Source organism: Labeo rohita, chromosome 18, assembly GCF_022985175.1.
Source record: "Labeo rohita strain BAU-BD-2019 chromosome 18, IGBB_LRoh.1.0, whole genome shotgun sequence".
NCBI classification, from domain to species: Eukaryota; Metazoa; Chordata; class Actinopteri; order Cypriniformes; family Cyprinidae; genus Labeo; species Labeo rohita.
The window spans coordinates 9,892,912-9,918,729 of NC_066886.1; the positions used below are offsets into that span (position 1 = coordinate 9,892,912).

The window sequence follows — 25,818 nt, forward strand, 5'->3', positions numbered from 1 at the left end:
AAACATTAAAGAAAAATGAAGGAATGAACGGACGGACGTACGAATAAATAAATAAACAAACAAACAAATAAATAACTAAATAAAATGTATTGCATTAATGTGCATGATCTAATATCTAATAAATATTTATTTATTTAAGTTAAGTTATTTTCTAGTGTATGTTTCACTTCAGTTTTATTTGTATTGCTATTTTATTTATTTATTTTCAACTTATTTCAGTTAGTTGCAATGCAAGGCAACATTTCTAAATATATATATTTATTTATTTATTTATTTTACCACTTTAAAATAAAATAGTTTTTAATGGTCTTACTTACTCTAAACCCTAAATGACCCTGTTGGTTTGCCATGTTTTATGAAAAAAGAAAGTAAAGTCTGAGTTTAAAAAAAAAAATAAAACCCTTAAATAAATAAATAAATAAATATATAAATAACTATTTTAATTAAGGTGTGTGATCTCCCTTTGTGGGCTGCAGTTTTTTTAATATTATGCTAGTTTTTATTTTATATTTTCCCATTTATGTTTTCATTACAGTTTAAATTTTAGTAATTTTGTTTTGTGCTTTTGATGTTGTAATGTTTTTTTGTTTGTTTTTTTTAAATGTAACATGTTTAAATTACTAAATTATTTTTTAGTTTCGGTTTTATTTTTATTGTTATTTTATTTATTTTATGTTATATACAGTTTAGGTTTGAATCATTCTGATTTGTGCTTTTGACATTTTTATTAGTTTTTTTTGTATTATTAATATTTAGGCTTATTTTCATGTTTCATTTTCATTTTTATTGTTATTTGATTTATTTTATTCTTTATTTAATTATTTAATTCTAGTTTTAATTCCAGCTGATTTGAGTTAGCTCCCATGCAAGGTAACATTTCTAATTGTTGTTTAGTTCAAGTTTTAAATAAAAGAATATATAAATATATATAATTTTCCCACTTTAAGGAATAAATTCATTTTTAACAGTTTTACTTGTCCTGAATGACCCTGTTAGGTTGCCATGTTATATATATATATATATATATATTATACATAGCGCAGCGTCTTTTGATTTGCTTGGATGACTTGAATCTTATGTGTTAACAAGTCTTTTTTAGGTAAATCTTGTGAAAGTTCAAGGTTGTGGACCTTGTTATGGTGTGTAATGGCATTTTTTTGCCACAGTCCTTGACAGCTCATGTTTAACATGCTGATATGAAGCCTCTCATCAGTTTGTACTATGTTTGATGGTCTTATCTCTATATCGAGCTTTTATGATCTGATGTGTGCATCTAAAGCACTTTTTATTTGAGATCAGCTACCAGATGTCAAACAAAAAGGGACTTCGGGTGACTGCTCCTCTCGTGCTTCTCTGAAACGCAATGTTTCGTCTGTACAGTAATTACTCAGAATGTTTTAGATTTCAGACCTTTCAGTTTGCTTTGGCTTGAGTTTATCAAACCGCATACAGATTAAGCGGTGGACAATTAGACATCGCAATATGACAGTAAACCATATTTCAGTACAAAATTTCATTAATAAACAATGAACTTCCTGTTAAAAATGCCATGTGTTGTGTGAGTCAGAAAATAGCTGAAGTGTTTGATAATAGTTTTTAATGCAGCCATGAAAGTGTCCTTCTCACAAGGCCATCCATACCTCCCCCACCCTCCACAAACAGCCGCCAGCCAATGGCAAAGGTTTTGTTTATTTCAGAGTGGTGTCTGTTGACTCAGAAGGGCCCTCTGTGGATGGAGCAACAGCCGGTAAATGATTAAGAGCTTGTTTTTAGATACATTTGCAATTACAGAGGGACGCTGCTCTTCATCACGTTTTGGTCAAATTATATCTCACAAATGGGGTGTGACTCATGTAAATGTCATGGCATGGCATACACAACACGTTACATCATCTATGCATTTGTACACTGAAATAAACAGAGTAGGATTTCATTTCAAACTATTTTCACTTGGAAACTGCAAGTCAAATTTCACAAATGATTACAAAAAACCCTGCAAGTAACACTGAAATTAACATGAAAATTGGAAGCAGAAAGTACTCCAATAGTCTTTATTTACAACTTCGAAAAAAACGTTTGTATAATGTATTAATTGCCTCAACAAAATAAAAGTAGGCTACTGAAATGTTTGTATTTAAAGGGGTCATCGGATGCTCATTTTCCACAAGTTGATATGATCTTTTAGGGCAGTGGTCTCAAACTCAATTCCTGGAGGGCCACAGCTCTGCACATTTTCGCTCCAACCCTAATCAAACACACCTGATCCAACTAATCAAGGTCTTCAGGATTACTAGAAACTCCAAACAGGTGTGAGTTGGAGCTGGTTGGAGCTAAACTCTGCAGAGCTGCGGCCCTCCAGGAATTGAGTTTGAGACCTCTGTTTTAGGGTCTTAATGAAAAGTCTATAATATACTTTAGTTAAAAATTCTCAATGGTTGTTGAAAAACAACACCCTTTTTACCTTGCCAAAATCAGCTCTGCAAAAATCATCCCATTCTGGTCGAGGCTGCTTTAAAAGCAAATGAGCTCTGCTTGCCCCGCCCCTCTCTTCTCTCTGTGGAGTGACGAGCCTGTTTACTTTAGACGCATTTAGCCGCGTTTAGCTGCTAAACATTATATATATGTATGTATATCTATATAAGCATATAAATTAATATGTGTGTGTGTATGTGTGTATACAGTACATTAGTCTATATAAATAAATAAATATATATATATATATATATATATATATAATGTGTATATAAAATATATAAATAAATAATTATGGCACTTGTATTGTTATTAATTTTAATTTTGATAAATATTAATATATTATCAATATATTATTTATTAGGTTTGCCAGTTCTAACTTAGCCAGTATATATATATATATACATAAATAAATAAATAAATAAATAAAAGTATATTAATATAAACAAGTATATAAATTAATTAGTAAAATAAGTATATTATTAATATATTATATAATAGGTTTGCCAGTTCCGAAAAAATAAATAAATGTGTATTAATAATAATAATAATAATAATATATATATATATATATATATACACACACACATATATATCATTTTTTCTGAAATGTAGAATGAACACATATTAATAAGGATTATGAATCTTCTATTGTTTTAATATATTATATCAATTATTAAGTATTAATAATTAATATTTACTAATTAATTATTAAGTATTACTAATTACTTTATTCATTGAATAAAGACTGAAAACCCTTGATCTAAAAAAACTCACATACTTCTACAGTCTCAAAGTCAAAAACACAAATGACGCAATCATATATTGTAACTGTGCAGAGTATAATTTGGGAGCGTCTTTAAGAAGCACTCAATGCTTCAACTCATTTAAAGCTTAATTCTAGATATTGCCACTAACGTCAGCCTGCCATGTGTTGCAAAATGTGTCATCATCCCCGTTTATAACATCATGAGCCAAGTTGCAATAATTGCTTATTGGGCAATTCATCAGACCCAGAAGTAGCCTACTGTTCTCTCCACACTAATATCCCACAATAGGTAATATAATCAAAAGCCAATGAACCAAGCTCTAATTCAAAGACAAGCATTGGATATCAAAGTTTTCGGTGATGAGTCAAATCAAAGCTGGTGTATTTCTATCCAAATGCTTTAAATTACACACGAGACTAGCATCAGTGAGCAATAATTGTGTTTACATGAGTGTTAGGGTATGTGTGATGTTACATACATCTGCGGGGAATGTGTTGGGAAGAAGGGTGTGTTGTACTGGTTATCTCTCATTATTAAGGAGGTAATGCTGCGTTTGTAGGCCTGTCAGCCAAAGTTTGGAGCTGATGGGAGAGGGAGGGACTGCTAGAACTCATGAAGAGAAACAGACAGATAGTTTAATTAATAACCACTGTCCCGTTTCCCCATAACCCCATGCACTCTGTCTAGTTGCTACACAGAATCAGCTTCATGCTTATTCCTAAATACTGATGGCTTCAAATATCAGGACCGGGCCCAGGAACGCACAGCGCCGGTTAAAGCAGTAGGTAAGAAAATTATATTTCTGATTTGTTACTAAAATAAATCATTTATTATAGCTTACTATTGCTTTTGGTGATGAGGGCAGGTGTGGAGATTTATTGATTCGAAATGGCGCTGTTATGGAGACCCTCCGTGTACTAGCATGTAAGCTCATGGGAAATTATGGGCTTGATTAATTGTATATAAAAAGTCCTATGAGGGGAACTAGTTGTTGTGATCGATGTTTTAATCAATATCGCTAATGGCTGATGCCTGGTTTCTTAGTAGTCTGCGACACTGAGGCCTCATTTAAGAATCCTAAATCACATCGGTGTGACTTTTCTTAAAAGAACCAGTGTTTCCTCTTGTATTATTTACGTGTGAAGTGGGAATGTCGTAAAACTGCACTGTTGATAGAAAAAGAGCATTTGCTGCTGTCGGTAGCATTGCTTCATACTGTTTCAAATGAACATAAGCAGACATGCTAATATTGATTTTAACTGCCGTTATACACTACCATTCGGTAAATTTTTTAACATTTTTTAACAAAGCTGTTTATTTGATTAAAAATACAGAAAAGACTGTAATATTGTGAAATATTATTTCAATTCAAAATAGTGTTTTTCTATTTTAATACAGTTTAAAATAGAATTTAATTCTGTGATGCAAAGCTGAATTTTCAGCATCATTACTCCAGTCTTTAGTGTCACATGATCCTTCAGAAATCATTCTAATATGCTTATTTATTGTCAGTGTTGGAAACAGTTGTGAAGTATTTATTCATCAAAGAATCCTGAAAAAGTATCAACTTCCAAAAAAAAAAATTAAGCAGCAGAACTATTTTCAACACTGATTTTAAATCAGCATATTAGAATGATTTCTAAAGGATCATGTGACACTGAAGACTGCAGTAATGATACTGAAAAAATCAGCATTTTTATCACAGAAATAAATTACATTTTAAAGTACATTAAGGTAGAAAACTGTTATTTTAAATTGCAATAATATTATAGTTTTTTCTATAGTTTTTCAAATACATGCTTTGATGTGCATAAGAGACTTCTTTAAAAAACATTAAAAATCTTACCAATCCCAAACTTTTGAATGGCAGTGTAAAAACAAAAAAACAAACAAACAAACAAACAAAAAAAACTGGCAATGAATAAAAAATGATGTTTTTGTCATGAATAATGTGAAAATGATTCATTTATAGCAACCTTTGTTCACACTAGCGCTTCTGTAGGAAGTATGAAGGTGTTCAGGAACTGAAAAAGAGACACACGACGACTAATTTATGAACTTTTAAAAACAAATCTTCCTTTAATGCATAATAACTTCAAAATGAAGAAATAATCATGTTGAGAATTATGTGAAAATGATTCATATATGTGGGTGATAAAACTATGAGTCAGAAACGGAAGAAAATTTCAAGCCAAGTGAAAAGCAAAGTGAAACTCACCATTAATTTTACAAGTACGCACCAGCATGTTTTGTCCTATAGATGACCTTTTCTAAAATTAGATCGATCATACCTGTAATGGGACTTTTCTTAGAAGAGCCAGTGTTTTCTCTGGTGTTATTTACACGAGGCGAGAATGTTGTAAAACGGCACTGTTAAAAGAAAAAGAAAATTTTTACCTTCAGTAAAATGTCTCTAGAATTGCTTAATACAGTTTCAAATGAACACAACTAGATATGCTAATATCGATATTTTAGTGCATAATGTGAAAATGTGAATCATGTCGTTTTGAAATAGTTGAAAATTATTCATTTTTATACATCGCTAATTATATGAAACGTGCATGATTTTAATGAGGGAAAACACATTACAAAGCACAAAACAAGTTTTGTTTTTACTTCCTGGACGAGTTCATTGTGTTCAATTTATGGTTTCTTAAAGTAATAGTGTTGTGAAGTAAAGTAATTAAAACCTTGTTTCATTGTGCTAAAAGTTAAAGTAATTAAAACCTTATTTAAAGTTCCACTTAAACTTTTGAAAAGTAATCTAATATTAGATTTCATTTAAGTGAACACAAAATTATGTACACGTTCCCTCAATGCCTGTCAGGATTATGAAAAGTTTTTAAAGGAGAACTCCATTTCCAGAACAACAATTTACAAAACATTTACTCACCCCCTTATCATCCAAGATGTTCATGTCTTTCTGTTTACAGTCGTGAAGAAATTATGTTTTTTGAGGAAAGCATTTCAGGATTTTTCTCCATATAATGGACTTCATTGGTGCCCGATTTTGAACTTGATGCAGTTTAAATGTAGCTTCAAAGGGCTCTAAACGATCCCAGCTGAGGAAGAAGGGTCTTATCTAGCAAAACGATCACTCATTTTTTTCGGAAAATAAATTTGTATACTTTTTAAACACAAAAGCTCATGTAGCACAGGCTCTGGGATGCACGTCCACAACGCTACGTACTATTGAATCATGTCGAAAGGTCACACGGAACGTAGGCAGAACTACAGACCCAGTGTTTACAAAGCAAATGCGCAAAGTCTAAGGAAGTGCATGTAAGTCAAATGCTGTTTACAAACAAAAAGGTACAACGATGTCGGACGCTTCTGAAGTTGTAGGAGAAAATGAGATGGAGTTTTTCGCCATACTCCACCTTTTTGAGCCGGAGTACACAGACGATGAACTTAGACATGATTCGTAGCGTCGTGGACGCGCATCCCAGAGCCTGTGCTACACAAGCTTTTGTGCTTAAAAAGTATGCAAATTTTTACCTTTCGAAAAAAAATCGATCGTTTCACTACATAAGACCCTTCTTCCTTGGCTTTAGGGCCCTTTGAAGCTGCATTTAAACTACTTTTGAAAGTTCAAAATCGGGGCACCAGTGAAGTCCATTATATGGAGAAAAATCCTGAAATGCTTTCCTCTTCTGACTGAAGACAGAAAGACATAAACATCTTGGATGACAAGGGGGTGAGTAAATTATTTATAAATTGTTGATCTGGAAGTGGAGTTCTCCTTTAAAATGTAAGCTAAGGTGTGTTAAACACTTGTTTGGTCTAACCTGGTCTGCAGTATAGTTTAGCGTTTGAAAGACGTATGCTAAACAAAACGGTCTGAGTTGAAACTGGAGCAAAGGTCAATCTACTGCAACATTTCCAGTTGAAAACAATCAATTGTTAGAAAACTCTGTTCTAGATTTCTGTTATGACTTCAGGACCTTGTCCTCCTAATCTCATGGAAATCTAAATTCAGTCTGAATGATATTGCTGTAGCATAAAAGTTCACATTGTAACTTCAGTCAAAGATTTTTTTTTTTTATGAGAAGCAGCACCTAAAGCAAAGTCTAACAATTTAAGTGACGTGTTTTACTATATTGCGTCAATATCTTAATTTGCAATAAAAACTGCCTTGATTTGTACGTAAAGAAACCACTTCCTCCATTTGTTATTGTCTTGAAGAAACAGGATTAACCCCATCATTCACTTCCATTCTGGACTGAGGGATCTTTTGAGGCCAGACTCAACACACAGGCTTCTGAATGAATGAGTGGGTGGGCCATGACGTCAATGTGGTGGGACCTTTACAGATCCCACCCAGTGATGTGTTCCCCCTATCAGAGAGCTCACACTTTTTTGGTGAGTATATTGGAAATTCACATTCATTTTTTTCCTATGTTATGCCAGTGCTGTCTTTGCTGTGGTGGGTGATTAAATAAAACTATGAGTCAGAAACTATGAAACAAGCTGACACAAATTTCTCCTATTAGCAGAAGCAAAAAAATGAAACTGTCACCTTTAATTTTACAACCACGCGTCAGCATGTTTTGTCCTGGTTGACATTTACAAAACTAGATCGATCCTACCTGTAATGAGACAGGGAATTGTGACTGTCAGGTTAATGAGCAACTATAGCAACCTTTGTTCACACTAGCACTTATGTATGAAGTATGAAGGTGTTCGGGAACAGGAATACTTTATGAAAAGAAACGCATAGACACAGACTGAGGCGTTGAAGAAACAGTCGGATGGTTAGGAATTAATACAGCTAATGATCATCTGTACCCTTACTGGGTCACATTGAAATGGCCATGGTTCAGGAGAAGGCTTCAGGTCAGTACCATCTCATTATAATGAAGCAGTTGGCATATTATAGTATGTGTAGATAGTGTACAAAAGTTTTAGACGTCTTTTTTACATTAAAGCTAAACGAGTCTTTCACAGACTTGAAAAAGTTGTCACTGTAAGTACTGTACTACATTCAGAGAAAACAGTTTTTTTTTTATAACGAGCTTGAAGTACACAAATATTTAACACTTTTAGGTGTTCTAACTTTATTTCTACCATCGTGTTCTGACAAAGGTCAGGCTGTTGTTTATAACACAATACGTAACAGAAAGCACATGTGAAATTCTAAGTGTTGCCACAAGGGGTGCTGTAGCAGCTATTAGAGTAAACAGTTTTCTCGTGTTGCATGGTGGACCAATAATCTTGCTACGCAAGTTGCAAATCAACAAGTGATGTAACGGAAATACTGACAGATAACAATGTAATAGAAGTAGCAACAGATCTTTTCTTCCATATTATGTACATCCGTAAAAGGATTATTGAAAAAATCTAGGGCGGGAATTGGTTTTATCCATTAGTTGTTGATTGGATGGAACCAGATCTTAATTGTAACAAAGGGACGTGTCTTATGTAAGAACAAGCTTTTAATCATACTTCATAGAGTAATTGTTTGAAATTAACTCTAGCGCCCCCTGGAGTACAGATCAATACTTCCGATGTGCGCATTGACTACGCACTTAAGTATGCATTCGTGTAATTGCATAAATGTATGTTTCTAAATGTAATAATTAATAATAGAGCCAAAACAGTCTGTAAGTGAATGCCTTTCAACCTACTTCTGACAGACTAAAAATGCAATCAACTGTCAAATTGCAAATATATATATATATTATATATATATATATATAATCATAAATTATCATTTTAAAAAAAACTACTAAAACTGCCTTACACAGTAATATTATTGGTTAATGATTAATGTTTAATTTCTGGGTGTGTTTAACTTTCACGGTATTATGTACATTTCACAAAACCTACTGCTACACTCTCAAAAATGCTGGGTTAAAAACAACCATTTTTGGGTTATTTGGCAACCCAGCACTGGGTGTATATTGGACAGAACACATGCTGGGTTATTTTGGGTTATTTGTTACCCATTTGCTGTTTTTTGTTTGTTTTTTGACATAGTGCTGGGCCAGTAAACCTACTGAAGGTTTTTCATTTTAAATAACAAAAGTGCACTCCAATATCTGTTTATATATAGGACAAGAACAGTTCAATATTTTTTATTCAATGTCAAGTCAGTCTTTTACTATCATAAAACCTTCAGAAGGTAATAGGATGTGCCAGGAGCAGCAAGAACAGCCACTGACAAATGTATCCAGTTTTATATGGGTTGGCACAGACTACCCAACACTGGGTTACACTGACCCAGCACTGGGTATGTGGGGTTCATCATTAGTATTGACAGTAAAAATGTCCTAGCAGGTGAGTTACAGAAAAACTACTCAGCACCTGGGTAAAAAATACTTAAAATAACTCAATAAAATGACCCAACAGGCTGAACCCAGCATTTGGGTTGAAAAAAATAAACCAGTATTTTTTAAAGTGCAGACAAATTACCCAGCACCTGGGTAAAAAATGCTAAAAATAGCCCAATAAAATTACCCAACAAACTGAACCCAGCATTTTGGTGGGTAAATAAATAAATAAATAAAAATAACCCAGCATTTTTTAGAGTGCAGAAAAAAAAAACTACCCAGCACCTGGGTAAAAATGTAAAAATAACCTAATAAAATGACCCAACAGGTTGAACCCAGCATTTGGGTTATAAAATAATAACCCAGCATTTCTTGAGTGCAGACAAATTACCCAGCACCTGAGGAAAGAATGTTAAAAAAAAATAACCTAATAAAATGACCCAACAGGTTGAACCCAGCATTTGAGTTGAAAAAATAACCCAGCATTTTTTAGAGTGCAGAAAAATTACCCAGCACCTGCGTAAATTAAAAAACAAAAAATATCCCAATAAAATGACCCAACAAACTGAACTTAGCATTTGGGTAAAAAAAAAAGCACCTGGGTAAAAAATTAAAAATAACCTAATAAAATGACCCAAGAGGTTGAACCCAGCATTTGGGTTATAAAAAAATAACCCAGCATTTTTTAGAGTGCAGAAAAATTACTCAGCACCTGGGTAAAAATGTTAAAAATAACCCAATAAAATGACCAAACAGACTAAACCCAGCATTTTTAGAGTGTACTAGTTGGAAATAGGCTGATTATGTTCCTACACGGTTTTTAATACTGATTTATGAGGTGGTGGCTCTGATGGTGTCTGCAAGGTAACAGTACCTCAGCGTGTTGTAGTTTCACTAATCGTCGTGTTGGCGTAAGACCTATTAGCACAGCGTGCTGGGCTAACAGTAAGGTGAACTTGAGCTTTGCATCTCCATGTCACATGTAAACTGACAAGCTCCGCTCACTCCTGCCATCTTCTCCTCAGATATTCTGGCAGAGCAGAACAGTCCATTGCTACAGGACCAGGAGGTCATGCCTTTCACCAACTATCCCAGCATGCAGTACACCTCGGTGGAGCCCTCCATGTCATCACCATCATATTACTCCAATCAGCACTGCTACCCACAGTACAGCGGGGAGGAGTGGTTCTCTCCAACTACCATGTTTGAGATGAGAAAAGGACCGTTGGAGGGCGGCTTCGATAATGAGCTGGAAGAGTCTTGCCCTGTTGTCCCAACCGTGTGTAAAAGACCCAGACACGCAGCCCACTCCGGGCGAAGCAAAGGCGAGGAATTGTGTGTGGTCTGTGGAGATAAAGCATCAGGGTATCACTACAATGCACTGACATGTGAAGGATGTAAAGGTGAATAGCATGATTTACAGTATTTTTGCTGCTGTTTTCAGTCATGAAAACATATATTTCTAAACGAGCTTTAAGTAGGGTTCTCAGAATCAGATCTATTAAAAAAATATTGGGATTGATCTGATGTTTAGTATCGTTACCTGCACTACTCACTGAATCAACAGTGCAAAGTCCGATTTCCGAACGAATGAATCTTACAAGCTGATTCTTTTAGTGAATCAAAACCAACAGTGTGACCAGTAGTTCACTTACAGAACAAATGCATCTTTGCTGGATTTTTAAGTGAACTGTCACCATACAGCAACACCAATGTAAACCGATTCACAAATGAATGAATCTAACGTGTAGAATCTTTTTAGTTAATCAAAACAATCATACAGATTGACCAGTGCAGTCCGATTCCCAAACAAATACATCTTAAGAGCACTGTTCTTTGTAGCCATCAGTTCAGTGTAGCCCAATTCACAAATAGTTGACTCTAATGAGTCACCTTTTTTTAGTGATCAAAAAAATACAGCACGGCCCATGTAGTCTGATTCCCAAACAAATGACTCATTAATTAATGAGTCCTTTTAGTGAACCAAACACACACAGTTTAACAGTTTACAACTAAGATCAGTATAGTTACTGACAGGTTGTTCATATGACAGGATGCAGTTAAAATAACAAAAAAATAAATAAATAGATTAAATGTTGAAATATGTTAAAATGCTGCTTTATTGTTGCATTTTTTACTGAATTTTTGGACTCTCTAATAAGATTTTTGCCACATTTTTTTTCATTAATTTATTCTCATAATTTGGGAGTGGAATTACTATTTTCTGGTGTGTTTGTTTTTTAAATGCTTTTCCAACCAGCATGTTCATGCTGTGAGTTCAAAGATATTTGTTGCTAGAGGCCCAGAAACTGCGCATTTAAGCTTAAAGGCCAAATACAACTTTGCAATTGTTTTTTTATTTTTTTATTTTATGTGACACTGGCCCACAAAACCAGTCATAAGGGTCATTTTTTAAAAATTTAAATTTATACATCATCTTAAGGCTGAATAAATTAGTTTTTCATTGATGTATGGTGTGTCACAACAATATTTGGCTGAGATATAACTAAATCAAATGCAAAAGATGCAAAAAATCAAAATATTGACAAAATCGTTGAAGTTGTCCAAATGAAGTTCTTAGCCATGCAAATTACTCATCACAAAGTAAGTTTTTAAATATTTACGGTAAGAAATTTACAAAATATCTTAATGGAATGTGATCTTTACTTAATATCCTAATGATTTTGATAATTTTGACCCAATTTTGACAAATATACCCGTTCTATTTAAAGCTGGTTTTTACATATATACTGAAACAATGCACAGTTGCACCTTTGTTTCGTAACCTCTTTGTTCACCCTTGAACCTTCATTCCATATCGTAGTGTCCTTATGCATGGCTACATAGCTTATGAGGGACGTAATAATTGACATGGAACCCCACGTGCCAAATTTAGCTCTTTGGAAAATCATTGGCTGAATGACTGCAAGTGTAATTCCACCTGTGCATGGACAATGCCCAAAGGGCAGATGCTGGGCTATGTGTCCCGAGTCCCACAGGCTTGGCTGGGTTTGGTGCTCCTTCACGTTCAGTTTGGATTGGGTTCCCTCTCAGCTTTCTGCTGAATAATGATGTAGGCAACCAGAGCCACACGCCGCCATGCAAAGTTAATGTGTGTCATTGTGCTCATGGGCTCATGCTGGAATAATTACCTGTTCCAAAAACAACTGCACATGTTTGTCTGCTGCCTAGAACTGAAAATCGAGCATCCAAGAGTATCTGTATTACAGTACCGAACGTAATGTCTTAAACATTACACCATACGTTACATGGGCTGCAATGAACCTATTCCTTGATCTGTGTTTACAAAGTGGCCTTCTTGTTTCTCTCAATGGTTTAGACTTGTACAGAAGCACCTGTTGCTTCAAGAATTAAAGAATAGTTTCCTGAATACTTTGGTATGTCTATTCCTGTGATCTGATCTGTCATTCATTGTGTCGAAATGTAAAAACAACAGATAGTATGATGGAAAAAAACTAAAATACTTGTTTACCAAAAACAGTGGATCTTAGGGAATTAATTGTGACCTAAAAATGGGTTTCAGAATGCAATTCTAAATGGCAATGCTAAAAAAAGAAAATGCAAAAATGTGGGAAAAAATAGAGTACATCAAATACATGAAACTACTGAAATTTAAAGGGATAGTTCACCCAAAAATGAAAATTCTGTCATTAATTACTCACCCTCATGCCGTTCCAAACCTGTAAGACCGTTAATCTTCAAAACACAATCAAGATGTTTTTGATGAAATCTGAAAGCTTTCTGACCATAGACAGCAATACAACTACCACGTTCAAGGCTTAGAAAGGTATTAAGGACATTGTTAAAATAGTCCATGTAACATCAGTGGTTCAACCCTAATTCTGTGAAACTATGAGAATACTTTTTGTGTGCAAATAATACAAAAATTATGACTTTATAACAACGTTATATTTTTGTAGTTACGTTGCTATCTATGCAAGGTCAGAAAGCTCTCAGATTTCATCAATAATATCTTAATTTGTGTTTCAAAAAAAGATGAACAAAGGTCTTACGGGTTTAGAAACGACATTAGGGTGAGTAATTAATGACAGAGTTTTTATTTTTGGGTGAACTGTCCCTTTAAGAGTCATTTAGAACGCATTGTTTGGGCTTTGCAGTTTATGGTAATATTGGTCAATTTCAATGTTTTGTCAGAATCAAGACAAAACATTGAACATCATAAACACAGGAAAAAAATTTCATTGAACATCATAAACACAGAAAACTGTGTTTATGATGTTCAATGAAAAATCTGGATCTTGATTCCCAGTATTACTGTATATGTGGCATGTTGAACATTTTCAGTTACTCGGTTATTGATGCTGTGCCATTTCTTTCAGGTTTCTTCAGAAGGAGTATCACAAAGAATGCTGTATATAAATGCAAGAGTGGAGGAAACTGTGAGATGGACATGTATATGCGAAGGAAATGCCAAGAGTGTCGACTCAGGAAGTGCAAAGAGATGGGCATGCTGGCAGAATGTGAGTAAGAGCACTGTAAACATTGTAAAACTTGTTCCCGCTCAACTAATATACCAGCCTGAGAGTCACGCACATTGTGAAATCAGATGAGACACTGGAACAGCAGTTTTCAATAAACGTTTTTAACTGGCATGGTCAAAAGCAACATTATTTATTTTCCAAAGAGAATTTTTCTACAGTGCTACAATTTGGGCAACAAATATGAGATGGTTTGGGTTCAAATAATATTGATTTACATGAGATAAAATATTAGTATGTGAATAATAAAGAAGAAGCTCTATTTTCTAAGTTTCTGTTGCTCATGAATAGCGTATTGATTATGAAATCTGTATTGAAACAGATAAAATATCTAATTTTTTATTGTTTCCAAGACTTTTAGCATAAACAGAGTCCTGAAGATATTGTACATAGAGTAAACCTTGATGAAAAACTATTTGTTTGTAAACATTTAGTCTAATTTTGTATTTGAATACTCAGGCTTGTTAACCGAAATCCAGTGCAAATCCAAAAGGCTAAGGAAAAACACAAAGGCCTCATCTGACGAAAGTACAGGGGATGATGTTGTTGACAGTCGAGATGGTAAACAAGTTGTATCTACCACTAAACCATCCAAGGTAAGAACACAGGCGCTGTCTGATTGAGTTATTCAATCTAGAAAGCTTCAACTTTTGAAAACACAAAAATACTGTCACTTTAAATATTTGAGATACAGTTTACTTGACGCCATGCTTGTTACAGTATAACTTCTCAGGGATAATCGCAAACTAAGGGTGTTCAATGGCAACTTTTATTGAAGTGCTATAAAAGGTTAAAGGGCAACCTCAATGATTCTCTTCACCATCATTCGTCTCACTTTTGCTCACTTATACGGTTACTTCTGGAAGATTACATTGCGATGAAGGGTTGTAAAATGTCTGTGCAAGATCAAAAGCTAGCTAGTTATTAAAAAAATGACACCACCAATTGTTATTTATTACTCCACATAGCTAATTTCTCCATGATCCAAATGCCAGATGTATAAATTTAAAAATTTTGCCACATTTTCTCATTTCAGGAGAATTTAGAACTGAGCCAAGACCAGCAGGCTTTAATAAATTATATAGTCGATGCTCACAACAAACATCGCATTCCTCAAGAAATGGCGAAAAAACTGGTATGTCTTCTTGAAAATTAAAAAACAGCCCTAACTTTTTTATCTTGTTTTAGATCAACTTTTTATGTCTTTAAATCTTTAAATCTTTTTTATGATTCTTTAATGCACGAAGCAGTCAAATGCTACTGTTAAAATCAGTAACAACTTTGCCTGTTCTTATCACTGTTAATCATTACGTAACCTAGGTTATCACCACCCCAATGTCATAAAACCATGCCTTATTTGCATGCTTTTTTCTCCTTCTAACCTGTCCAAAGCTACAAGAGCAATTTAACGCAAAAGAAAACTTCCTTCTACTGACCGAAATGGCAACTACTCACGTTCAAGTTCTGGTTGAGTTCACAAAAAATATACCAGGTACTGTTTTTCAAATTCTAGAACAGCTATAGTTGATGTCAAAAGTTGACATACACCTTGCAGAATATACAAAATGTTAATTATTTTACCAAAATAAGAGGGATCATAAAAAATGCATGTTTTTTTTATTTAGTAATAAAAACCTGAATAAGATATTTCACATAAAAGACATTTACATATAGTCTACAGGAGAAAATAATAGTTGAATTTATAAAAATGAAAGTTTACAGATGCTTGATTGTTAAAACTGTGCTTTTTCTTTAGTGATAGTTGTTCATGAGTCCCTTGTTTGTCCTGAACAGTTAAACTGCCCACTGTTCTTCAGAAAAATCCTTCAGGTCCCACAAATATTTTCAAACGATCACTGATGCTCCAGAAGGAAACACAATGCATTAAGAGCCGGGGGTGAAAACTTTTGAAAAGAATGAAGATGTGTACATTTTTCTTATTTTGCCTAAATATCATATTTTTTCATTTAGTACTGCCTTTCAGGAGCTACAGAAGATACTTACATGTTTCCCAGAAGACAAAATAAGTTAAATTGACCTTGTTCTTCAAATTTGAAAAGTTTTCACCCCCCCGGCTCTTAATGCATCGTGTTTCCTTCTGAAGCATCAGTGAGCATTTGAACCTTCTGTAATATGTGCATACGAGTCCCTCAGTTGTCTTCAGTGTGAAAAGATGGATCTCAAAATCATACAGTCATTGTTGGAAAGGGTTCAAATACACAAAAATGCTGAAAAACCAAATAATTTGTGGGACCTGAAGGATTTTACTGAGACAGTTCCGAAGAACAGCTGGCAGTTTAACTGTTCAAGGTCATGTGACACTTTTTATATGACAGTGATGTCCTATAAAGAGGATGCAATAACTCCACCAGTATTAAGCAAACATATTTGTTGGGTTCTTGTCTTCTGAGCAGGTTTTTCAACTCTGGATCACGAAGATCAGATCGCTTTATTAAAAGGATCCGCTGTAGAGGCAATGTTCCTGCGTTCGGCGCAGGTCTTCTCCAAGAAACAGCCCAATGGACACACAGAGGTGCTAGAGGACAGGATCAGAAGGAGTGGTGAGCTCATTATTTGGATTGCAGCATAATTTACAGGACAATTCACAACCTTTAACTGCCTTTATGGAGCATTCAAAGGAATCATGACTCAGGGATTGGGTTTCAAACTAGCATGCCACATACTTGTTGAGCCCCAGAACAAAGTCCATAAAGTTCATTAGGCACGTTACGTAAATAATGTATCAGTCCGCCCTAAATAACGACAGGAAATTTGCCATCTTGATAATCCAGGGGAGTACATTACATGTGTAAAAGGACACTGAAGTCCAACTGGTTTCAGTTTCACAGAAGTCTAAGCACTGGATGACTGCCAGGAACAGAACAAAGAGGAAAGCCCTCATAGGGCTAGCAAATGTCATATCTACTGCTTCATAACATGTTATCAGATCTTGAAAAAGAGCTGATTGGTTAAAGGAGAAGTTCACTTCCAGAACAAAAATTTACAGATAATTTACACACCCCCTTGTCTTCAGTCGTAAAGAAATTATGTTTTCTGAGGAAAACATTTCAGGATTTCTCTTCATATAGTGGACTGCTATGGTGCCCCGAGTTTGAACTTGCAAAATGCAGTTTAAATCCAGCTTCGGAGGCCTCTAAATAATCCCAGCCGAGGAACAACGGTCTTATCTAGTGAAACAATCGGTTATTTTCTAAAAAAAAAAGTATTGTTTTTTCCGGTTCAAGACAGTTAGGGTATGTTGAAAAACCTCCCTTCTAAATTTTTTCCTCCAACTTCAAAATCATCCTACATCGCTGCAGAAGTACCGACCCAGTGTTTACAAAGTGAACATGCAAAGAAGATCAACCACCTTCTACAAAACAAGGTAAAACAACGATGTAGGATGATTTTGAAGTTGGAGAAGAAAATGAGATTGGGAGTATTTCGACATACTCTAACTAGCTAGACAAGACGAGCATTTGATGTTTAAAAGTATATAAACCGTAATTTTTTAAAAGAAAATAACCGATCGTTTCACTTGATAACACCCTTCTTCCTCGGCTGGGATCATTTAGAGCCCTTTGAAGCTGCATTTAAAAATGTTGGAAGTTCAAACTTGCGAGCACCATAGAAGTCCACTATATGGAGAGAAATCCCGAAAAAAAACACTTTTTTTACGATTGAAGAAAGAAAGACATGAACATCTTGGATGACAAGGGATGAGTAAATTATCTGTAAAGTTTTGTTCTGGAAGTGAACTTCTCCTTTAAAGATGCATGATCAATGCGGTCTCTTAAAGGAGAAGTCCACTTCCAGAACAGCAATTTACAAATAATTTAGTCGTTAAGAAATTATGTTTTTTGAGGAAAACATTTCAGCATTTTTCTCCATATAATGGACTGGTATGGTGCCCCAAAATGCAGTTTAAATGTGGCTTCAAACGATCCCAAATGCATTTGTAAACGATCCCAGCCGAGAAAGAAGGGTCTTATCTAGCGAAACAATCGGTTATTTTAATAAAAATAATACAATTTATATGCTTTTTAATGTCAAACGTTAGTCTTGTCTTACTCTCCCTGAACTCTGTGTATTCTGCCTCAAGACAGTCGGGGTATGTCGAAAAACTCCCATCTCGTGTTCTCTCTCAACTTCAAAATCGCCCTATATCGCTGTTTTACCTTTTTTTTGTTAAGGGTGTTTGATCTTTGCATGTTCACTTTTCAAAAACTGGGTCGGTACTTTTGCAGCGATGTAGGATGATCTTGAAATGAATTTTGAAGTTGAGGGAAAAATACGATTGGAGTTTTTTTGACATACCCTAACTGTCTTGAGTCAGAACACACAGAGTTCAGGGAGAGAAAGGCAAGATGAGCGTTTGAGATTAAAACGTATTTAAATTGTATTTTTTTAAATAAAAATAACAGATCGCTTCGCTAGATAAGACCCTTTTTCCTCGGCTGGGATCATTTACAAACACATTTGGGATCATTTGAAGCCGCATTTAAACTGCATTTTGGAAGTTCAGAATCGGGGCCCCATATCAGTCCATTATATGAAGAAAAATGCTAAAATGTTTTCCTCAAAAAAACATATTTTTTTTACGACTGAAGAAAGAAAGACATGAACATCTTGGATGACAACGGGATGAGTACTTTATACGTGAATCTTTGTTTTGGACGTCGACTTCTCCTTTAAAAGCATCTTAATAGAGCCCCCTATTTTGTACACTGAATCACAAAGATAGTTGCTTTCAGCTTCTCAATACTGACGGGACGTAGTATTTCTAAACAGGCAGATGAATGCAGTGTGGCATAGACTGTTTGAGTCCATCACTCTTTTTCCCTGCAGCACAGGCTCAGGAATATTTACGCAAAAGGCCAGCGGGGGGGAGAAATAGACGCACTGTCTAAAGAGACTATTGTTCTCTATCTAAACATCGAGAGGCCTATTGTCCCACTCTCTGGCTCTCAGCGCCTCTGACATTTCTCTGGCATGAAGCCTTCGTGATGCGTCAGGGTTTTTTTTCTTGCTACCTCCTTTTTTTTTGGAAAGTTATGACAAAGGTTATCGTTTCATCTGAAGGGAAACGAATGAATCTCTGAAAGGACTCTGCGTGCTGTGATCATTTCATCCCTCGGGGGTAGCGACTGTTTGTATATACTGAGTTTTTGAAGAGTTTGTTACACTGTTTTTCTTTAATATTAACATTTTGGAGGCTGTTTTTAATGTCCCAGCTGTCTTCAGTGTGGCGGCTCCCACTGAGGCTTTCCCTGATTGGTCGGTCTGTAAACCGAACCCTTATGGCTCTTCACACTGAATGCTTTACATCAGAAAAGAGCTCTCGGCTCGCATAGCCAGCAAAGTATGATAATTATATCAATGATAATGATAAAGACAAAGACCTCACACAAAACAGGAAAGCCCTTCAAAGACAGGCTTGTTACTGAGAATCCCACTGAATGTGGAAACGCACAGCTGCGGGGATTCGAGGCCAGATTCAGATCAGCTCTGACCTAACAGACAATAGAAAGCAATAAGGTCACGACCCCTGATGATCTGCCACTGCACGCTGAGGGAGTTTCAGAAAGTCTCTTTCAGAGCAGACAGTGAATACACTGCAGAATTTTCTTCTTAAGATATATTTTGTCTAATTTCTTGCTTTTCTGTAGTAAAATAGTAATGATTTAAAATGCATTTATTTTATACTAAGTATAGCTCATGTCTATTCTCTCTAATTAAACTTTATGTGCAGTAGTACTTGTGCAAAATGTACATTTCTTAATATTAAGCCTAAAATATGTTTTAATGTCGCTATTGATGAGGACTGTGTGATCTTTAAATAATATAGGTCTTTAAATGCAAAATATTTAAAGTCTATGCTTACAATAGTTCCACTTTAGCACAAATCAAATATCTAATATCTAATAAGCTACTTAAGTGTATCTTTAGTTGGACTTCAACACTACTTTTGCACAATTAAAGTGCATTAAGTACAAAATTAGTTCCAATTTAGCAGACTTTAAGTATACCAGTTTAGTATACTAATAGCACAATTGCAGGGTATTTTTATTAAATACATAAAATGTAAATGTATTTGCAGTATGCTTAGCATGAAATAAATAAATACATTTTTCACTAGGGTTGTTCAGCCAGAATATATACATTTTCCTTAAACAAGATAAATTTACTTGCACAAGATATGAATAGTTCTTTTTAAGACCGCATTTTAAATGACTTTTCTTACCTCACTGGCACATTCAAGATATAACCTTTGAAAAAAAGGTTCCTTTATCTAGTTTCATAAAGGTTTAGATATTTTTACTGAGACAAAAGTAGATTAAAAACAACATAAGATGAAATGTAAGGACTGAAATGTAAGGAATGTATGGATTCTTTCTAAGAGGATCTAAGAGGTGTGGTTTAGTAAATCCCTAGAAGGCTCAGTTACTTTTAAATATAGGTAACACTGCCACCTTGCGGCATCAAAATGAAACAGCCCATGTATAAAACATTTTCATACACTTAATTTCATACATTCAACAAAGACAGTTTAACTACTGAATACTTCCAGTGTGCCTATAAGATTTATTTAATGTGGAAGTATGACGTCTTCTGTGAATGTGCAAGAATTACGGTACATTAGCCACTGTAAAGAAACAGTCAGAAGAATAACAAATGTAGTATATTGTAAAACTATTTGCGATACAAGCCACTGTTAATAATTAAGACAACACATTAAAACAATATAGCAAGACACGCCAGTTTGCAATATCAGGAAAATGAGCTGTTTTGTACAGCTAAAAATAGTTGAAAGCATGAGACCAGAAGCCTTGCACATAAAATGTTCACATGGCCATGGCAGCTTTATTGGGAAAACTTAACGTTGATTAAAGCTTAAACAAATACAGAATTTATGAAGGTAAGAGCCACAGCTTGGTAGTATCTACTAATGTGATCTTTAGTCCAGTAAAGAAGGCATGGCCTTCATTTAACGTTAATTCTTAGCTGGTATGTATGTGCCGTGGTTTTTAAAGAAATATGTTTTTGAGCAGTTACAGGTGGCTAAGGTAATAAATGACATTGTCAGTACTATATATTCAATACTAGAATGATTAAGAAAAAAAATGTCAAAGCTTGGTGTATATCTTCAAGAATATCTTTATTTCTTCCACAGGGATGTCTGAAGAATTTATCACACCCATGTTTAACTTCTATAGAAGCATCGGGGAGCTGCAGATGATGCAAGAGGAACATGCTCTCCTCACTGCTATCACAATCCTCTCACCAGGTCAGCTGATATCTTTCACTTAATGTTTTAAATAATATGTTTCAGAATGCAATGTTAGTTTAATTAGTTTAGTCTGGTTTATTGTTATTTGAGGAAAATGAAAAGTTACAACATTTGGGGTTGGTAATATTTTTGAAAGAAGTCTCTTATGCTCACCAATGCAATCAAAATAAGTAAAAACAGTAATACTGTGAATTATTATTATAATTTAAAATGGACTGTTTTCTATTTTAATACATTTTGTAAATGTAATTTATTCCTGTGGAGGAAAAGTTGAATTTTTATCAGCCATTACTCCAGTTTTCACTGCCCGTATACACCCTGCAAGTTTCAGGAGTGACAACCCTATTTAAATGCAGGAGTGACTCCCATAAATTATTGTATTGTGTGTGTATGGAACAGCAGTCTTCCCGCATTTGTAAGCACAGCAACATTTTAGCCTCTTGCGGGAGTGAATAAGAAATTAGCCGTTTGGTACCTGACATTTTTTGGCTAAAGACTCCTTTTTGTCCATCAATTTTGTCCATCGGAGGCTGCTTTAGAGAGAGCAGTGTTGCCATGTCCTCATATTTACAACGCTTTTAGGCATGTTGTTTGGTCTTCGCTCATAAAGCTAGGCACTTTATGGAGTTACTAAAATTTAGTGTTTTTTAGTGTTTTAGTGCTTGTTTGTTTTTTTCTTCTGTGAAAATTCAGTCGTCAGTTCACCTTTTACTCCTTAATTGCATTCTGTACACACATAATTCACTAAAATACGGGAGTGACAACCGCATTGGCCACGTACACACTGTAAGTTTCAGGAGTTAGTGCTGTAAATTATCGTTCCATGTTTGTACAAAACAGCAGTCACTCCTGGATTTGTAACCATAGCAACATTTTGTCGTCTTGCGGGAATGAATAAGAATTTAGCCGTTTGGTATCTGCCATTTTTTGGCTAAAGACTTTTTTTGTCCGTGGATTTAAACCAGCGCTGATAGACGTGCTGTGTTTTGTTTATGCACCGGAGGCTGCTTTAGAGAGCACTGTCTTGCAGTGTTGCCATGTCCTCATATTTACAGCACTTTTAGGCATGTTGTTTGGTCTTCGCTCATAAAGCTAGGCACTTTATGGAGTTAATAAAATTTTGTGTTTTTTTAGTGTTTTAGTGCTCGTTTGTTTTTTTTTCTTCTTTGAAAATTCAGTTGTCAGTTCACCTTTTACTCCTTAATTGCATTCTGTACACACATAATTCACTAAAATAAGGGAGTGACAACCGCATTGGCCACGTACACACAGACAGACGTGCTGCGTTGTGTTTACGCTCGGGAGGCTGCTTTAGAGAGCGCTGTCTTGCAGTGTTGCCATGTCCTCATATTTACAAGCGCTTTTATGCATGTTGTTTGGTCTTAGCTCTTAAAGCTACGCACTTCATGGAATTAATAAAATGGTCTGTTGCGAATAAGAGATTTTTTTTTTCCTAAAGCATTTGGCCATTTTAGTGTTTTTTGTGCTTGTTTGTTGTTTTCTTTTTCTATTAAGATCTTGCAACACTGACACTTCACCGCAAGGCTTGTGAGCGCAGCTAGCTCATGTTAAAATGTGCTAAGGTTAGGACTTCTTTCACTGTTATTTTCTTGCACCTCACATACAGACGAAGACACATTTCTGATGCACGTTTAAATACGTCATTAACAACTAGTTGTTCAGTTCCGTACACTGCATAGAATTTCTATAAATGCGGTTGTCACCCGTATGCCATGTACACACTGCAGCTAAATTCGGTTGTCAGTTCACCTTTTACTCCTTAATCGCATTCTGCACACACACAAGTAACTAAAATACGGGAGTGACATCCGCATTACCTCTTGAAAAATACAGGTAGTGACAACCGCATTTACAGAAATTTTACGCAGTGTATATGGAACCGAACTGAACAACTAGTTGTTAATGACGTATTTAAACCTGTATCAGAAATGTGTCTTCGACTGTATGTGACACCTTAACACATTTTGACACGGGACTAGTTGCGCTCACGAACCCTGCGGTAAAGTTTCAATGTTGCCAGATCTTCATACAGAAAACACTACAAAGAAGGACAAGAACAAAAAACACTGAAACACCCAAATGCTTGGGTGTTGTTGTTTTCCACAATAATCAGATGTTTCCATCACATGATGCTTGTGGATTGTAGATGTTTTATGAAGCCAAAAAAAATTATACATATATATCCGCAACAGACCACTTTATTAACTCCATAAAGTGCTTAACTTTATGAGCTAAGACCAAAAAACATGCTTAAAAGCGGTTGTAAATGTGATGACATGGCAACACAGCGCTCTCTAAAGCAGCCTCCATAAACAAACAAAACACACCGGTCTATCAGCAATAGTTTAGTTAAAATCGACGGACTAAAAGAGTCTTTAGCCAAAAAAGGCAGATACCAAACAGCTAAATTTGCCAAAATGTTGCTGTGGTTACAAATGCAGGAGTGAGTGCTGCTCCGTACACACATGGAACAATAATTTACTGGACTCACTCCTGTATTTAAATGCAGTTGTCACTCCTAAAACTTGCAGTGTGTACATAGCCGTATTTTTCAGGAGTTCTTAGTGAATTATGTGTGAACAGAACGCAATTAAAGAGTAAAAGGTGAATTGACAACTGAATTTAGCTGCAGTGTGTACATGGCAAGTGTCACATGATCCTTCAGAAATCATTTTAGTGATGATTTGGTGCTCAAGAAATATTCAAAATTCTTAATATTTTTCTGGAAACCGTGGTATTTTTTTAATAGAAAGTTCAAAAGAACAGCATTAATTTAAAATAGAAATCTTCTATAACATTATAAATGTCTTTATTGTTACTTTTGTTCAATTTAATGTGTCCTTGCTGAAAAAAATTATTGAACAACAAAATCTTACTGACGCCAATCTGTTAGTTACTAAGGCACACATGTTCCAAGTGTCCATCTATGTAAATCCACAAGCATCATGTGATGGAAACATTTTAACCTATTTAAAAAACACTTACGTTTTTATGTAATCAGTTTATGCTTAATAATATGTTAGATGGTTGATGATTAATAGGGTCTTAGTAGAAAAGCATATTTTGTCATTGTTTTATGCTTCAGAGGGCCATATTTGTTTCATATGACTGAAATTATTCTAACCGCAGACAGGCCATACGTAAAGGACCAGCAGGCAGTAGAGCGTCTACAGGAGCCCTTGTTGGAGGTTCTAAGGAAAATCTGTAAAATACAGCACCCTCACGATCCCCAGCACTTTGCACGGCTTCTCGGTCGTCTGACTGAGCTTCGCACCCTCAACCACCACCACGCCGAAATGCTGGAGTCATGGCGCATGAGCGACCACAAGTTCACCCCCCTCCTCTGTGAGATCTGGGATGTTCAATGACTTTGTGGAAGAGAAAACACACAAAAAAATTGGCGGGTGAAGGACGAGTGCCTGAGACTTTTACTAAGCTGCCAAAGAAAGGAGTTTACACACTTTTGAGAGTAGCAGACTGTTAAAGTATGAGATGTAAACGTAATATATTGTGAACCGCCAAGTAAAACAATAAGTAAAAAAATGTAAGATATTTTCAGCTCTTCAAGAAAAGCTTGATGGACACCTTTTGATATTGTAATGCCTTTGTAAATATTTACCTAGCCTTTGCAACTTCTCAGCGTGGTTTGTTTGAAATCTCCTTTCCTTCATCTGAGGATTTTGTAGCTTTTTTTAGGTCTGTTTGTGTTTTGTGTAATTCTTGTAAATATTTTAAGGTTCTCAAAATCTGTACTTTTCACTTTTTTCGAGAATCATGTAACCATTCTACTTTTGTGCCCAAATATACGTGTTTATCTGTAAACTTGTGTTTATCGTAGTGAAATTCTACTGAAACAGTATATTTAGCATAACAGGCCAAATATTATGAGGACACCTGAACAACAGGCCCATGTGTGCTAAACACAAAACCATGGGCATTAAATTAATTGTTCACCTAAAAATGTATTCACCTTCAGAATATCTAGGATGTAGATGAGTTTGTTACTTCATCTACACACACATTTGAAGAAATTTAACATGACATCACTTGCTCACCCCTGCAGTAAATAAGTTTAAACCACTGATAAAAGCATCACAGTAATCCACAAGGAATCCAAACGACTCCAGTCCATCAATTAAGTAGAAAAAAATGTTTGTGAGAAACAAATCTGAAATTTGGACATAGAACTTTAAATGGTTGCTTCTATCTAAAATTCAAGTCAAGTTAAAGCGGTCATGAACCGAGAAAACAAAATTCAAGAGATTATGGTTTTTGAGGAAAGCATTTCAGGATTTTTCTCCATATAATGGACTTCATTGGTGCCCGATTTTGAACTTTCAAAATGTAGTTTAAATGCAGCTTTAAAGGGCTCTAAACAATCCCAACTAAGGAAGAAGGGTCTCATCTAGCGAAACGATCAGTCTTTTTTTTTGAAAAATAAAAATTTGTATAATTTTTTAAGCACAAAAGCT

At 35.1% G+C, this 25,818-nt stretch overlaps 1 protein-coding gene across 3 annotated transcripts; it reads left to right on the forward strand.

The window, feature by feature from the left end:
• Positions 1-3,904: 3,904 nt before the first annotated feature.
• On the forward strand, positions 3,905-25,210 carry nr1h4 (nuclear receptor subfamily 1, group H, member 4). 3 transcript variants are annotated; one of them, XM_051135639.1, is made up of 10 exons: positions 3,905-4,027; positions 7,428-7,604; positions 10,540-10,917; positions 13,876-14,016; positions 14,494-14,630; positions 15,071-15,169; positions 15,427-15,526; positions 16,449-16,595; positions 21,209-21,322; positions 24,476-25,209. In XM_051135639.1, the coding sequence occupies exons 2-10, from the start codon at positions 7,508-7,510 to the stop codon at positions 24,712-24,714; spliced, it is 1,452 nt and encodes a 483-aa protein (XP_050991596.1). In that variant the 5' UTR covers positions 3,905-4,027; positions 7,428-7,507; the 3' UTR covers positions 24,715-25,209. The 3 variants fall into 3 exon arrangements, with proteins under 3 accessions (XP_050991596.1, XP_050991595.1, XP_050991597.1); XM_051135638.1 differs by having other exon boundaries at positions 3,911-4,023; XM_051135640.1 differs by lacking the exons at positions 3,905-4,027; positions 7,428-7,604 and adding an exon at positions 7,911-8,078 and having other exon boundaries at positions 24,476-25,210.
• Positions 25,211-25,818: the final 608 nt, after the last annotated feature.